We start from the raw sequence: 16,945 nt of genomic DNA, 5'->3' as shown, positions 1-16,945 counted from the left end.
TGATAGTCAATGACTTGGTTATGGTTTGAGCCACATCTGTATAATTGCAAGAGATTTATATAGGATCCATGATTTCCAGACTTGAAAGACTAACTTTAATAAAATGATAAAAATTATCCTAGGAGATATTCCTTATGCAATGAAAGAAGTTCCATCTTTTTATTTTAAATATCCTATGTAGTTCAGATTCAGCTGATCAGTTACTAATCACAAAAGGTCCAAATACATTTCCATCAGTTAAATAGATTCATGCTTAGCTGCTTCAGCTTGTTTTTTTGGGGGGGAAATGAGAAGTCTGAATCCTACCTTTCACATGATTCTCCTCCCCCTTCCATCCTGCCCAATCTCCTCTCTGAATCATTGGCTCTCAGTGTTTGGACTTTCCTCATATATTCCCAGTGGAGTCAAGATTACAAAAAGGACGGCTTGTATCTAGGTCTTAGCCAGATTGTTTGTTCTCTGTTATTTTTCAGAAAACCAGGATTTGAAAAATCATGGCTGCGAAGCCCAAACTTTATTACTTCGATGGAAGAGGCAGAATGGAATCAGTGCGCTGGCTTTTGGCAGCTGCTGGTGTAGAGGTAGATGTTTAATTTCCTAGATGTATTCTTTTTCTTCAGATTGACTGAATATTTACTAATGGGGAAGTCACATTAAACTTACTGAATGACTCGCTTCACAAAAAGGGGTCTAATCATTGTAATTACCATTTTCCTTCTTCTTTTTTTAAATAGTGAATTGTCATAGGTGCAATTTGAAAGACAAATTTATCTTGATAACTAAGTGTTAATTGAGTTCTTCTTCTGAATGTAGAATCAGAATCTAGTGGAAAACTCACTGGACTTGGATTCAGCAGATGTGGCTCCAAATCCTGTCACAACTATATCCCAGCTATATGTCGTTAGGCAAACTAGCCTGTATTTCTGACTCTCAATTTCATCACTTGTAGAATAAGAGGCTGGAATTATATTATTTCTGAGATGCCCTTCTAATTTTAATTTTCTGTGACTCCTTAAAATTTTTTTTCTATGCCTTAACACAAAGAATAATATTGGTACCCATTAATTTCATTAACTGCCTGGTTATTATTGCTTAGTGTTGTCATTCATTTGAAAACCCATCATTTTGACAAATTGAAAAATACCAAGGAACAGAAGTTGGGTTAGTGTCTACAGAAACTTTAACAATCTTCATTTTTGTTGGCTTCCTTTTTGTTGGGCAGAAAGTGGAGAAGATTTGAATTCATTATATACAGGGTCTTCATAAAATATGCAAGAAATTTCTAAACTTTTAAACATTCATAATTTAGGTTGACATGCTAGAAATTTTTGTAATAATCTTTCAGATGGTAATGAATGCTTTCTCCTGCTCCTAAGTGATATTAGTAAATCATTTCACCTCTCTGGGGTTCAGTTTCTTTTTCTGTCAAGTGAGGGGTTTGGATAAGATGGCCTTCAACATCCCTTCCATCTCTGCCTGCATCCTAGGATCTGAGGGACTTAAGTTTTGCTAACCATACAACCCTATTCTGTCACAGGACTGAAAATAAGACTACTTCATGTACTTTATCACCACATCATTTAGTTGCCTTGTAAATAAATTGAGTTTCAATTCATGAGCCTGTGAGCAGTAATTACAATTATTAATAAAAGACATAATATTAATTAGGTAGTGTGACAGTGAAAAACATGGGTCCGGGGGACCAGAGATTCCTATTGTAATGATGGCCTTATCACTAATTAGCTGTGTGATTTTTTTTAAATTATAGCATCATAGGATGATAAATAGAGAGCTAAAAGAGATCATGAGGGCATCTAGTTTGTGTCTCCCTGCCTCATTTTATTGACAAGGAAAATGAGGCACAAAAAAGTTAAATGACTTGCCAACGTCTCTCATAAGTTACAGAGACAGATTGTGAACCCAGGACTTTTGATTCTAAGACTATCTCTTGCAGAACAGTCAATAAATTGCAAATAGGAAGGATTTCTTCAGCAAGAATTCCCTCCATCAGTGGTGTCAAATGCAAATAGAAAAGGGGACTATTAAATTATTTATAAGCATTTCCCAATTACATTTTAATCTGGTTGGTAATGTACTCAGGAATTTTACAGGCAACCTGTTTGATACCTCTGTCCTATATCCATGAAATCACAGATCCAGATACTTCTGTTCTCTCTCTTTCCAAAAGTTAGGATAGCCTACGATGATGGTAGTAACAATACTAAGCCTACAATTAGGAACATTTGGAGTCAAATCTTGCCACTGACACTTACTAGCTGCATGACCCTAGCAACAGAACTTACATATTGTCATATGATTACCAGAATCACAGATCTTTTGTATTGACACATTGTACTCTACCAGATACAAAAATGAAAAAGTACAAATTGTTAACCTCTAGGAACTGATAATCTAAAGAAATAAATCTATTTCTTTATGACTCATCTTTTAATTAAAAAAAAATGAAAGGGAGGGAAATTAGATTAGAACTGTAGTTCTCAAAGTATAGTTTGAAGCTCCCCAAGATCTTTTCAGGGAGTCCTTGAGATCAAAATTATTTTCATAATAATCCTAAAATATAATTAAGCAATTAAAATACTTTCCCCTTTACTAATTCCACATCTGTGTGGAGCTGGATTTTGTATATATACACATAGGTGTGTATATGTAATATATGTGTATCTATACATGTATATCGTGTTTATGTATACATATGTTTATATGTATAGATACATATATATTTAATCCATAACAACATATTGCAACAGACTGAAAACAATGTAGAAACAAATATAATAATTTATTAGATTAAAAATTGAAAAGACTTGCAAAAATAGATAAACCAATGGTACTCTAATTTTTTTGTTTTGGAAATAATCATCTTTCATTAAAATGTTACTTATATTTTATTTTTATTTATTATTATATTATTGTTTATTTTATCTTTATTAATTATATAAACCATAATAGATTATATTATATTATTATTGATATTGGGTATATTTTAAATGAATTATTGAACATTTATAATATTTTAGTTTTATTTTTTAATATGGAAAATATTGATAGATAAAACCCACATAAACAGAAGCTCTTTGGGTAAACCCTCAGTAATACTACATTTAAGAATGTAATGGAGTTCTGAAATAAAAAAGTTTGAGAAATGCTGGAGAAGAACATCAGAATCATTGATGTAAACTTGGAGTTCACTTAGTGCCAGGTCTTCAGAGAAGTTAAATGACTTGTCCAGAGTCTCCCAGCTAATAAATATAATATGTACCTAAGGTAGGATTTGAACTCAGGTCTTTGTGATTCGTACTCCTGCCCATTATATCACCCAATTATCTTGAGGTGATTTCTAGGATTCCTTCTCAATGTGAACATTCTATGATTCTGATAGTCTCCCGTGTCCTTCTCCTTTCTAGTATGAAGAACAGCTTTTTGAAACAGCTGAAGAATTTGAGAATTTAATTAAAGGTGAGTTAAAGCCTTGCTCTGTTGTACTAGGCCATGAAGATCAGATTAACTCCCATTGCTTTGCCTGAAAAGATATACAAAAAGTCTCTTAAGTTTCCTTCAAGCCCTAAAATTCTGTTTCTATTGTTGTGAAAAGGTATGTTTACAAATCATAATACAGATTGGGAACTACATGGGATAGTACACAACTGTGCTTCTCTGTACCCCAGAGGTAAGGCTTAAATTTCAAAACAACTACCAACAAAGAAAGTAAAGTGTTTTTTTTCTCCTGAAACAAAGGTAAAAACCTTTGCTTTCTATAAAGGAATAATGGTGCAAGAAAAGTGATGGGATTGAAGACTAGAAAGATTAGCTTGGAATTGATTCATGGAGGAATTTGAAAGTGAGGAAAGAATAGGCAAGGTTGAGTTATTGACGGGTATTTTTTTTGTGAGTGAGCAAAGAAATATCTTGATAATTGTGTTTCAAAAAAAAAACCTAGTTATGAAAGTCTGATTTGGAGTAGACAGAAACTGGAGATATGGAGACCAATCAGAAACATTAAAAGATTTAAGTGGAAGGTCCTGACCTAGAGTATGGCAGTGGGAGCTAAAGAAATTAACCAATTGATCAATAAGCATTTATTAAGCATTTACTAATACATGAGGTATTAATCAAGTTACTGGAGATACAAAGATGAAAAAATGAAACAAGACCTTCCCTCAATGAGCTTATATTCTTTAGGGGAAACATCATGCATAAACATCACAGCCACTGTCTGTTTATACGCTTCCAAAGCATTTTACAATATTATCTCCTTTGATCCTCATGACTTCAGGAGATAGGTGCTATCATTATTCCCATTTTACAGATGAACAAACTGATGCTGAAGGCTTTAGTGACTTACACAGGATTATACAGCTAGCAAATCAATATCCAAGAAAACCGAACTCCTAACAACACTATTCTCCAAGTTACCTAGCTACTTATATAAGTAAATATAGAATATATTCAAGTAAAAAGTAATTTCAGGGGAAAAGTAACCTTTGTGTGTGTGTGGGGGGGGAGGTGCTAGCAGCTAGAGGGATAAGGGAAGATGAGGAGGGCATGAATTTCAGGGATTGAGTCAGCTCATATAAAGGCAGGGATACTGGAGGGGGTGCAGAAAAGCAAGTAAGACAGTTTGTCTGGGAGGCAGAATGTGTGTGTGTATGAACAAGAGTCAGGTATAATGAGCCTAGCTGCAACCAGGTCATGAAGGGCTTTGCATATAATAATAATAATATTAATAATAATAATTTGTATTTGAAGCTAGGGAAGCAGAAAAGAGCAGATCAATTTGTAAGATAAGATTTGAAGGCAGAATCCTTTAAGTGGAGAAACACAGATTACCCAAACAGATTGTATAGAGTTGCCATTTGGGTTGGTAGTGGCAGTTCCCACTTAAGGAGAGTTCCCTACTCCAACAAGATAACAGATAAATCCTTAGAGATCCTTCCAGTATTCATGTACACCATTCATAGTACTTAGCATACTGAAGTACACATTAGGTTCTCAAAACTACCCTTGTTAAATAAAGGCATTCCAGCAGTAGCTTTCAGTCAGTCAAGAAGCATTTATTAAACACCTACTATATTCCGGGCGCTGCACTAAACACTGGGGATAGGATGGTTACATCTTTTTTTTTTTTTTTTTTTTTAACAATTCTATTTTTTTCTATCCTTACTATGCTATGGGAATGTTTATGTTATTTTTTAAGTTCTAGAATAAATAAAAATAAGAGAAAATGCAATGAGAAAAATTAAAAGTTTAAAAATAAACAACAGAACCTGTTTCCTAGGAACTCACAGTCTAATGGGAGAGACAACAAAATATGAATAAATTAGGTATATCAGGGTAAAATGCAGATAACCAATAGAGGAAAGGCACTAGAATTGAGCAGGAGATCAGGAAATACTTCTTGTAAAAGATAGGATTTTGGCTAGGATTTGAAGGAAACTAAGGAAGATGGGAGGTAGAGATGAAGAGACAGAGCATTCTAGACATGGGGGATACAGACTCAGAATGGCCAAAGTCAAAAAATTGAAGTATTTTGTTTGAGGAACAACAAAGAGAGTAAGAGAATCATTCCTAACAACCTTATTTGGTAGCCAGCACCATCTCATTTGCAGGGTGGGAAACAAAGTCTCCACAATGAAAATAACCTTCACTTCCTATTCCCAAAGGGTTATAAAACTGTGCATACCCTTTGACCCAGCAATACCACTACTGACTGTATCCCAAGGAAATCATAAAGGAGGGAAAATGATTAATTTGTGCAAAAATGTTTGTAGCAGCTCTTTTTGTGGTAGCAAAGAATTGGAAAATGAGTAGATGCCCATCATTTGGGAGAGGGTTGAAAAAGTTGTGGTACATGACGGTAATGGAATATTATTGTTCTATAAAAAATGATGAAACAGTTGATTTTAGAAAGATTTACATGAACTGATGGTGAGTGAAACAAGCAGAACCAGGAATATACTGTACACAGTAACAGCAAGATTGTGTGATGATCAACTTGGGTTTCCTCAATGCTTCAGTGATAAAACCCACTAAACTTTGGAATGGAAAATGCCATCTGCATCCAGAAAAAGAGCTATAGAGATTGAATGTAAATCAACACATGCTATGTTCACTTTTTTTGTTATTGTTTTTTTTCTCTAGTGATTTTTTCCATTTGTTCTCTCCCAACATGATTTATAAATAAATGTGTATTAAAAAGTTAATATATAACCAGAAAAGAAATAAAACAATTTAAAAAATAACCTTCACTTCCCTTTTGGAAAACAGTGTGGAGTGAGACAGTGGAAGAAGCATTGATTCTAAAATCAGAGTTCATAGATTCATATCCTGCTTCTGAAATTTAGCCGTATGATATTAGCTATATATTTTGTTTATATAGAAGAGTTAAACTAAATAATTACTGAGGTTCCTTCTGTCTCCAGAACTATGATTCCATGACCATACTCTAATGAAGGGGAGTAATTCATTGATTTGACTTTTTTTTTAGGTGGAAAATTAATGTATCAACGAGTGCCTATGGTTGAAATTGATGGAATGAAGATGGTAGAAACCAGAGCCATCCTAAGATATATAGCTGCAAAATACAACTTATATGGGAAGGACCTGAAGGAGCAAGTCCTGTACAGTAATCATTGCATGTTTATAATAAAACATAGAAGTCACCCTGTTTTATTTAAGGAAATTTCCAGTTAACAATGGACTCTGACAAATGATTTGCCCAGGGTCACACCATCCAGTAAACGTCAAAGGCAAACTTGACCTTAGGTCTTCCTGATTACAAGGCCAGCTCTTTATCTATTATTTCCCCTGCTTCTCAGTGAAATTATGTTAAGAAATTCCTATTAGTATTTATGAAAGTAAACACATGAAATTTTTAACTTCTTTTCCCACATGACCTAAATCCAAGATACCCTAATGAATATATCTCTAATAGATGATATTTACAAAGTAGTGGGCAATCAAAGGAGGAAATTAAATCTTTAATTGCTTAGTAGAGTGTTGACTATAAAGTGATGATACTGGCTTCTGTAAGCTGCTTATCAATCAATCAATCAATCAATACCTATTAAGTACCTACTATGTGCTGGGCACTGTTAAGTGGTAAAGATACAAAAAGAGGCAAAAGACAGTACCAAAGAGCTTACAATCTAATGACATGTTTATGGAACCCAGTCTTAACTTTCTACTAACATGTTAAGGCTTATATATAATGGACTGGCCCACTCACATACAAAGATGAGAGAAGAAAAGAAATACTGGCTTTGGATCTCAAAATAGAATAACTATAATTTTGAAATCATTTTTAATGATTTATAAAAGTATGATTTAAAAACAACTCATAAATATATTATTAGATTAATGAAAGTGAGGATGTTTAAAAATTAGCTTCTATATGTATTAACTCATCATGGAGAGGTCATGCAACCCATATTGGGGTAAATCAATCCATCAACAAGAATTTATTAAGTGCCTATTATATATGCTGAAATGGGCAGCTTAGGTGGTGCAGCAGAGAGTGTTGGGTCTGAAATTAAGAATCTTCTTCCTGAGTTCAAATCTGGACTCAAATACTTGCTAATTGTGTGATCCTGGGCAAATCACTTAACTCTGATTTTCTTCATTGTACAATGAGCTGGAGAAGGAAATGGAAAACCTCTCCATTATCTCTGCTAAGAAAATTCCAAATGAGGCAACAAAGAGTCAGACCTGATTGAAATGATTGAAATTGGGCATTCTGCCCAGGCCCTGATGATACAAATACAAAGAATGAAAAATCTTTCTGACTTTAGACTTAGATTTAAGTCCAAACTTAAACAGACACTACCCATGTGATCCTAAGAAGGATATTTAACTTCTCAGGGCCTCCATAAAAGTATAAATGAACTATAAATGAGAAGTGACTTGTCACTTTATCTGGTTAATGTTGCCTCTGCTTAAAACATAAAAGCAAAATAAATTCATTGGTGAATTCTGCTTTACAATAGTGATTTTGCATGTTTGTCTAAACTAAGTGAAAGTGTTTTAAAATAAGATTTGATATTTTTAAAGCCCTGAATAAAGCCTTTTTTCTAGTTTAAGGAAGATCTCAGATGCCAAACAGGAGATGGACCATTTTCAGCATCTGGGTCTTAATGTACATATGATTAAGCACTATTCTTATCCTAGGCCTGTGATCTTGTTTATTTAAATATTTTGATACAATATATCAATTATATTTGATACAATAATTTGATATATAATCAAATTATATGATTTGAAATAATTTTGATAATATATAAACGATATATAATTTTATATTCTTTAATATAAAGGAAATTTGTTTCCCTTTATAATCCTATTTAATTTTATGCTTTTAAAAATATTAATCTCAAAAGGGGTCATGACACATAAAAAATTTAAGAAGCCCTGCTCTATATCTTCTACTCCATGGTGCCTTTCAATGTTTGTACTATAATGATAAATTAAAGCTTGTTTATGATATTCTTCATTGCTATGTAGTAGTACCTTACATTTGCATGTCAGTATTTTATAATTTTAGGGGCATAAGGGAATGACAGGTAGGTTATACAGTTGATAGATGGCTGGGCCTGGAAGGAAGAAAATTCATCTTCCTGGGTTCAAATTGGACCTCACACTGCTAGCTGTATGAGCCTGAATAAGTCATTTAATCTAATTTGCCTCAGTTCCTCCTCTGTGAAATGAGCTAGAGTAGAATGATAAACCATTCCAGTATCTCTGCCAAGAAAACTTCAAATGGGTCATAATATAACTGAAACAGTGAACAACAACTATATATATATATATATATATATATATATATATTTTAAAGCATTTTCACATATAATATTTTTATTTGCTCCTGCATTTAATAATAATGATATATGTTTAAAAAAGCTTTAAAGCTTTCAAAGCATTTTACGTGCATTATTTGATTAGAATCTCAATAATACAATAAGCTAATAATCATATTTTTATTAATGCCTTTTTTCCTTTTCCAGTATTGACATGTATGTGGAAGGAATGAGAGATCTATATGACATAATTATGTTCCTCCCATTGTCTTTGCCTGAAGAGAAGGAGGAAAATATCAGCTACATTGTCAAGAAAGCCACTGACAGATTCCTACCAGTGTATGAGAAGGTATGGAATGAACAATGTGATCTTCCTGCAGAGTCTCTGAAATGACAGCTTTTTTATTTCAATTTGAGCGAATACATGACAATGCAGAAACACTGGGGGCTCCATGGTACAGAAGAAAGACCACTAGCTCAGAGAATCTGAGTAATGTAAAATAAAGGCTGGAGGCAAGTTGTAAAAAAGCTTTAAATGTTATAATAATAGCATTTACATTTATCAAGTGTTTTAGGATTACTAAATATTTTTAAGCATTATTTTACTTTATTCTCCTAACAATCCCTTAATTGAATAGTATAAGTTTTATCCATATTTTATGGATGAGCAAATGGCGGCTCAGGAGTCAGCTACCTACCCAATGTCACACAGTAATAACAATGCTAGGAGGAGAATCAATCTTTCATATTTAAGATTGAGAGTTTTCTTCACTATGCCATATTTTCCTGCATGTCATCCATAACATTTCTTTTTAACATTTTTTCCCATTTAATGCTATTTTGTTTTTTCAAATTATATGTAAAGATAGTTTTCAACATTCACTTCTATAAAATTTTGAGTTTCAAATTTTTTTTCTTGCTGCTTCCATTCCCTCTCCAAAATGTCAAACAATCTGATATAGGTTATAAATGTACAATCATATTAAACATATTTCAAAATATTTCTTTATTAAATTATTAGATTGTGAGGTTATAGGTTATAGTTTTATTAAATTAGAGGAGGTAGCATGATATAATAGAAAAAAAGCCACTGATATTATTTAGTTGTATATCTTGGACAAATCACTAACTCCAATAGGCATCCATTTCATCATCTGTGAAATAAAGAACCAGATGATCTCCAGGTTTCTTCCACAACTGAATCCTATGATCTTGAGTGTTTATGAAATGAATGTTTACACAAATATTCAATTGTGTCTCTGTTTCATACTTAGCTTACATTACATTTGTCTATGTACATTTTAGTATTTTCCTTCTGGTAGGTTACAAGTTCCTAAATGACACATACTAGATTGGTTTTAGTCATCACCATACATACTGTCTTGGAAGAGACTTTTAATGAATGCATATTGGTCTATTAAACAATGTCCAAAATAGAATTTTGTTGTGACACTATCCAATTGCCTAGTTTTCTGTCACAGTGGAAAAAATATGTCTTAGGGTCAGGCAGTTTTGACAGATGATAAGAGGTAATTCACAGAAACCATTGTAAGAGACTATCTCTAGAAATATTTGTTGTTGTTTTTTTTTTAAAGGTGTTATAAAAGGATATTAGAAACAACACAGTCTCAGTAATTTACAACTCTTGAGAATAAATTGTCAACACAATCTGAAGATGTAGTCAGTCCCACTGGATTCTTAATATGACTAAAGGACAATAGAAAAAGAAAAAGGGAATCAAGTTATACTATAACCTGGGTCTAGGATATGTCATATGTTTTACTGATTGTCACACTAGAAGAGACCTTAGCTTATCCTCGGGATTTGTTAATTTTATTTTTGAAGTTTTATGAGTTTTCTTGAGCTTAAAAATGTTTCTTTATGTCTGAAATATCTTTCATTTCATCAAAAAGCAATTCTCTTTTAAAACTCATTTTTCCTCCTCTATTCTTCACCAGAAACGTTTCTCCAACTCCTCATCTCCACCCCACTCCTTCCTCAGTCTGGGATTTGCTGGGTTTCTTTCTCTTTTGGGATTTACTTTTATGGCTAATTCAGTGATTTCTGTAGGATTCCAAATGTATCATGCAACATGACTGCCGGTGGGTTATTGCCTACAAAGGTACTGATTTGTTAACCTTAGCTTATCCTTGGGATTTGTTAATTTTATTTTTGAAGTTTTATGAGTTTCCTTGAGCTTAAAAATTTCTTTTGGACTGAAATATCTTTCATTTCATCAAAAAGCAATTATTTTTTTTTTAAACTCAATTTCCCTTCTCTATTCTTCACTAAAAGTGTTTCTTTACCGTCTCCCCTCCTCCCTTTCAGTCCAGGATTTGCTGGGCTTTGTTCTCTTTTGGGATTCACTTTTACAGCTAACTAGTGATTTCTGTAAGATTCCAAATGTATCATGCAACATGACTGCCTGTGGGTTATTTCCTACAAAGGTATTGGCTTGCTAATAAGTACCACTTGGAGTTCTATGTTATTGATTACACAGTTGTTGAATTGCCTGTGCCCCTGAATTCATTACTAATGCCTGCCATATTGTATGCTGTTGCTTTTGTGTGTATATATGATTTTTAGTTTTCATTGCTACACACTACTACATATATTTTTTGCATTGGCACTAGTGCTTTGCTGAATACATTTTAAAATAGAATTTAAATAAAATGGAAGTAAGGACTTTAGGCATTTAGTGTGCAGTGATACCAAGAAAAACTCCAAGAGGATTTTAAATTATACCAATAGAACCTGACCATAAAAATAAAGCCATTGTAAAACTATTAAAGAATATTATAAAGGATTTTGGATAAATATGAGGTGATCGTTAACAGATATGAGAAGAGAGACAAGACCTTATATGTTTTCTGTAATTTGTGAGAAATAATTATTCAGAAAATAAGAAATTACTTGGACATCAATTATTGTTTCCCTTTGAAGAAGGAAGGAAGGAAGGAAGGAAGGAAGGAAGGAAGGAAGGAAGGAAGGAAGGAAGAAAAAGAGGGAGGGAGGGAGGGAGGAAGGAAGGAAGGAAGGAAGGAAGGAAGGAAGGAAGAAAGGAAGGAAGGAAGGAAGGGAGGGAGGAAGGAAGGAAAAGAGGAAGGGAGGGAGGGAGGGAGGAAAGAAGAAAAGGAGAGAGAGAAAGAGGAAAGAAGAAGAAGAAGAAAGAAGAAGAAGAAGAAGAAGAAGAAGAAGAAGAAGAGAGAGAGAGAGAGAGAGAGAGAGAGAAGAGAGAGAGAGAGAGAGAGAGAAAGAGAGGAAAGCCCTCCTTATCTTTTCAGCCTTCATAAAACTTACTCCCCGCCACTGGCTTCCTTAAGGTTCCTGGAACAAAACATTTTGTTGCTTTCCTCCTTTTTCCTGTGTCTTCCAAGCCTGGAACCTTCCCCCTCCTCATCTGTACCTCCAGACTCCTCTGGCTTCCCACCAAGTCCTGCCTTCTGCAAGAAGCCCTTTCTAGTCCTCCTTCCTTTGAGGAATATCTCTAATTTATCATGCAGGTATCATTTCTACCTAGTTGTTTCTACATGTGTCATTTGCCCCACTAGACTGTGAGCACCTTGAGAGCAGGGACTGTGTTGTGCCTTTCTTTGTAATCCCAGTGCCTGGCCTGGCATATGGTAGATGCTTAATAAATGTTTGTTGACCAGCAAAATGGTAATATTTTCTCAAATTTTTTGTGTCTTCTAAATTATCTTCTTTGTATATTTTTGCTTTTTCTATTATATCATTAATTCATTCAATAAACAATTATTAAGCACTAGTGATACAAAAAGAGAAAAAAAGATAATCCCCTGCCCTCAAAGAGTTTACAGTGTAAAGAAAGAGACAACATGTAAACAAATACATACTAAGTAATCTATGTACAGGATAAATTTTGTTGTTTAGTTGTGTCCCATGAGTTTTTTCTTTTCTTTTCTTTCCTCAATAGTATTTTATTTTTCCAAATATATATATATAAAGATAGTTTTCAACGTTCATTTTTGTAAGACTTTGTGTTCCAAATTTTTCTCTCTCGTGTTTCTCCTCCACAAGACACTAATCAATCTGATAGAGGTTAAATATGTGCAATTCTTTTAAACATATTTTCATATTTGTCATGTTGTATAAGAAAAATCAAACCAAAAGGGAGAAAACCATGAGAAAGAAAAAGCAAACAAACAAAAAGAAAAAATACTATACTCTGATCCACAATCAATTTATATAGTTCTCTCTGGATGTGGATGGCATTTTCTATCCCACATGGGGTTTTCTTTAACAAAGATACCTGAATAGTTGCCATTTCCTTTTGCAGGTTATTTTTTACAGAGGGAGGAACTGAGGCAAGCAGGGTTAAGTGATTTGTCCAGGGTAACACAGTTAGAAGGTAGCTGAGGCCACATTTGAACTCAGTTCTTCCCGATTCCAGGTCTGGCATTCTATCCATTGCCCATAGAATAAATAGGAAATAATTAAAAGAGAAAGCACTAAACTTCAAAGGTTTCCTGGAGAAGAAGGAATTTTAGTTGGAACTTAAAGAAAGAGAGATAAGTTATCAGAGTGGAGAAGGAAGTGTTCCAGATATGGAGGATAGCTAGAGGAAATGTTCTGTCTTCAATTTTTTTGTTGTTGTTGTCTTCAAGTAATGTGCCAGATAGTCCCACAAAATCTCTACTCTCCTTCTCATTAATCCTGTAGGTATTAAAAGACCATGGGAAAAATTACCTTGTTGGAAACCAGCTGAGCTGGGCAGATATACATTTATTTGAATTAATCTTAATGATTGAAGAATGCAAATCTGATGTTCTCTTGACATTCCCTAAACTACAGGTAATTATATCTAAACCACTCTCTCTCTCTGTCTCTCTGTCTGTCTCTATCTCTCTGTCTTTGACTCTCTGTCTTTCTGTCTCTCTTTCTCTCCCTCTCTCTCCCTTTGTCTCTGTCTCTATGTCTGCCTCTCCTTCCTGTATCTCTGTCTCTGTCTCTCTCTGTGTCTCTTTTCTTTCTCTATCTGTTTCTCTCTCTCTGCATTTCCTTCCTGTCTCTGTCTCTCTCTTTCTGTCTCTTTCTCTCTCTCTGTTTTTCTCTGTCTCTGTCTTCTATCTCTGTGTCTGTCTGTCTGCTCCTCTCTCCATACATATATACACATATATGTATTTAATGTACATGTTCTCTTCCCCATTAAAATATAATCTTTCTGTGAGCAGGGATAGTTGTTTGTTTGTTTTTTGTATCTCCAGAGCTTAGCACAGTACCTAGCACATAGATAAGCAATCAATATAAGTTTGTTGAAAAGATTCGTAATTTTCTTTGTGTCCCTTTTCTCCAAGGACACAAACCCTCAGATAGCCTTCATGAGATGCTGTGACCCAAAGCAAAAATCTGTTGCCCACCCTTCAGATGATGAGGCTGTCTATACTTTTAGACATTTTTAAAATGTCTTTTCAGATGGTAGACAGGAAGCCCACAGACAAAACCAGAGCTCAAAGCCTTTTCGGCAATTAAGGAAAAAAACCTTAATGCATTTAGAAAAGAGAAGGCTGTTTCTTCACAAGTTATGTTATGTTATACTATACTATATTATATTATATATTATATAATAAATATGTCACATTATAGTATATTATATTATATTACATCTGAAAAACAGAGGCCTTACTCATTTGCAAAACAAGGAGTTCCTGGACTTTCAAATATCACTGTCTAGCAGGTGAAAATGCTTGCCCCGGCTTTCCCTCAGGATCTTGCCAAGAGCATCTCTGGGATCCTGCTTCAATATGCACAACTAATTATTTCCTTTATGATGGTATCATTTCTTTCATTTTAGGAGTTCAAAACCAGAGTCAGCAAACTTCCCAGGATTCAGAAATTCCTTCAGCCTGGCAGTCAAAGAAAGCCTCCAATGGATGATGCAGGTCTTGAAGTTGCAAAGAACATATTCAAGTTGGCAAAAGGCATGTTTGTTAAACATGGGACTACCATAATAGGTGAATTGTAGTCAGGGCCACCAAAAAACTAGGATGTGCTCCTGCACCATTCCTACGTTCAATAGCTAGTAAATATGATGCCTTCCTATAGAGCTTGTTATAAATCAGAAAATGTAATTTTTACATTACTTATTATAAGCCCCGGAGTTTGAATTTTGATTCCTTGTTTTCAAATTCAACCCCTTTTCAACTATTATACTGTTTCTTCTCCAATTAATCTCATTTTTTCTGGAAAGTGGAAACTTTTGGAATAAAACTGAAAGTCATATAAAAAGATGATCATAAAGATTTCTTTAAGAAAAACAAAACAAAACAAAACAAAACCCTACTAGATGCTGTATTAAATTCCTTTTAGATGCAAATCTTTTGCACCTGGCCTAATATTCTTTAAGATCCTTAACAAAAAAAGTAATGTTCAGTTATCTTTACTCCACGGAATTTAGGCAGGAAAGCAATCTGCCAAAGATTTTCAAAATGAAAAAAAAAAAACAGAAAAAAATGCTTATTTCTCAGTTAAACAAATTTAATTAAATAAAATACCCTATTTCTTTCTCCTCATGACATTCTTTAATCATGGTTTTATTCTTCTTTTTAAAAAATGATTAGTTTTAATACAAAGAAAAAACTTGAAGATTAATTGAAAATTTCCATTTTTAAAAAAGCCCTCATCTTGTAAATTTACAAGATATATTTTCAGAAGAAAAATCAGTGTTTTTATTTCTCCATGAAGATAATCTATTGTGTACCATTTTGTCAGATGTTATTATTGCAAGGTAAGCTAAGAAGAAACTGATTAACACGGAAGCAGAATCAGAGAAGGCTTAAAGTTTTATTGTCACTTTAGCAGAGTTGTTCAGTTTTAGTTCATTTTGCCATTCCATTCTGATTGGAATACAAAGGGAGTCTAACTGATCATCTGTCACACTTGACAGAGGATTTGTATGATTGGAAGAGAGAGTGAAACTAAGGACTTTATGTAACTCTGTCCTTCTTAAAGCTAATTCACAACCAGGTCAAGACATCTTGATGTCACTGATTGGAAATGGAAAATGAACAACAATCTCTCTCTGTTCCAGAAAGATGTAACAAAAGAAATCTAAAATTCCCTATTTTTCCCCCATCCTATTTCCTGCCCTTAAGCTCTAAATCTCTAGCTAGAGACAATACTCTGCAAATACTTCAGTGTTAAATCTCTCTCTCTCTCTCTCTCTCTCTCTCTCTCTCTCTCTCTCTCTCTCTCTCTCCTGGGATACTCCCCTTCAATTGTTTCCTTTCAAAAGCAATCCCAAAAAATACATACAAACCAGAAAATGTCTGGAATAACCCTGTTTTCATAGACAAAATAAATGTTTAAAACAAAGAAAGGCAAACATTTTCTTCATATCCAAAGAAAAGGGTATCAGGCTACCATGATGAAAGTCCAAAGGGATAAAGAAAATATAGAATTATCGAGTTGTCAAGTTCATGTGGATGGGATAGCAAATTATGTGCTTTGTAGCCACCAGATGATGTGATTTAAGAGAGCTTCAAATGTTGAGGTTTGGTCATGTGAAGAATTCACAATAGTCATTTGGCAAAAGGTAGATTTATTTAGGGAAATAGGTTACAGGCAAAATACAATGTGCACCGGGAATGGTGAATATGGAAGAGAATTGAGAAAGTATGTAGCAATAAAAGGGGTTTTAATATTAATGATGGAAAAGACAAGTTCCCTAGTAGAACTTAAAAATAGGCAGGAGAAAGGAAATATTCCAAGAGTGCTCTTAGCTGGCAGGCTAAATCCTAAAAGAGATTTGGCACCCTGAAAGAGTTAATTATAAGGAGGAGACAGATATATAAGGTATGATGGAGGGATGAAAGGGGAAACATTATGTGGCATGGGAGAGGGGTGAGGGGAAAAACACCATGAGGGAGGCATTGACCCCACGGGATTCAGAAAGATGCCATGGGTCACAAGTAGATTTACAGGGGACATTTAACCTCAGGGACATGACTAGGATTTGTTGGCTGGACACAACAAAGAGGGGTTGCCCACGATCTCCATAAGGGTTTGACATAATTTGGTTTTCTGACTGAACAACCTCCACAGAAAGTAGGACCACAAAGCTAAATTGATTCCTCTCAGTGCCCTTCCCTGCCTGCTCTAGAGAGCAAATCCATCGA

The 16,945-nt window shown here is 34.1% G+C and overlaps 1 protein-coding gene across 1 annotated transcript; it reads left to right on the top strand.

Annotated features, from left to right (window-relative positions):
• The first annotated feature begins 405 nt into the window (after nucleotides 1-405).
• On the top strand, nucleotides 406-15,340 carry LOC127561852 (glutathione S-transferase-like). Its single transcript, XM_051997152.1, has 6 exons — nucleotides 406-581; nucleotides 3,426-3,477; nucleotides 6,506-6,638; nucleotides 9,018-9,159; nucleotides 13,491-13,622; nucleotides 14,623-15,340. The coding sequence occupies exons 1-6, from the start codon at nucleotides 495-497 to the stop codon at nucleotides 14,791-14,793; spliced, it is 717 nt and encodes a 238-aa protein (XP_051853112.1). The 5' UTR covers nucleotides 406-494; the 3' UTR covers nucleotides 14,794-15,340.
• Nucleotides 15,341-16,945: the final 1,605 nt, after the last annotated feature.

Source organism: Antechinus flavipes, chromosome 4 (genome assembly GCF_016432865.1).
Source record: "Antechinus flavipes isolate AdamAnt ecotype Samford, QLD, Australia chromosome 4, AdamAnt_v2, whole genome shotgun sequence".
In the NCBI taxonomy this organism is placed as follows: Eukaryota; Metazoa; Chordata; class Mammalia; order Dasyuromorphia; family Dasyuridae; genus Antechinus; species Antechinus flavipes.
This window is presented reverse-complemented; position numbering and strand designations above follow the sequence as displayed.

What these genes read in the sequence shown, in the direction of transcription:
- LOC127561852 (XM_051997152.1), top strand. Translation starts at nt 495, where the DNA reads ATGGCTGCGAAGCCCAAACTTTATTACTTCGATGGAAGAGGCAGAATG. An exon ending in GACCTGAAGGAGCAAGTCCT is followed by an intron (nt 6,639 to 9,017) that starts GTACAGTAATCA and finishes TTCCTTTTCCAG; the next exon opens with TATTGACATGTATGTGGAAG. An exon ending in TCCTACCAGTGTATGAGAAG is followed by an intron (nt 9,160 to 13,490) that starts GTATGGAATGAA and finishes TTAATCCTGTAG; the next exon opens with GTATTAAAAGACCATGGGAA.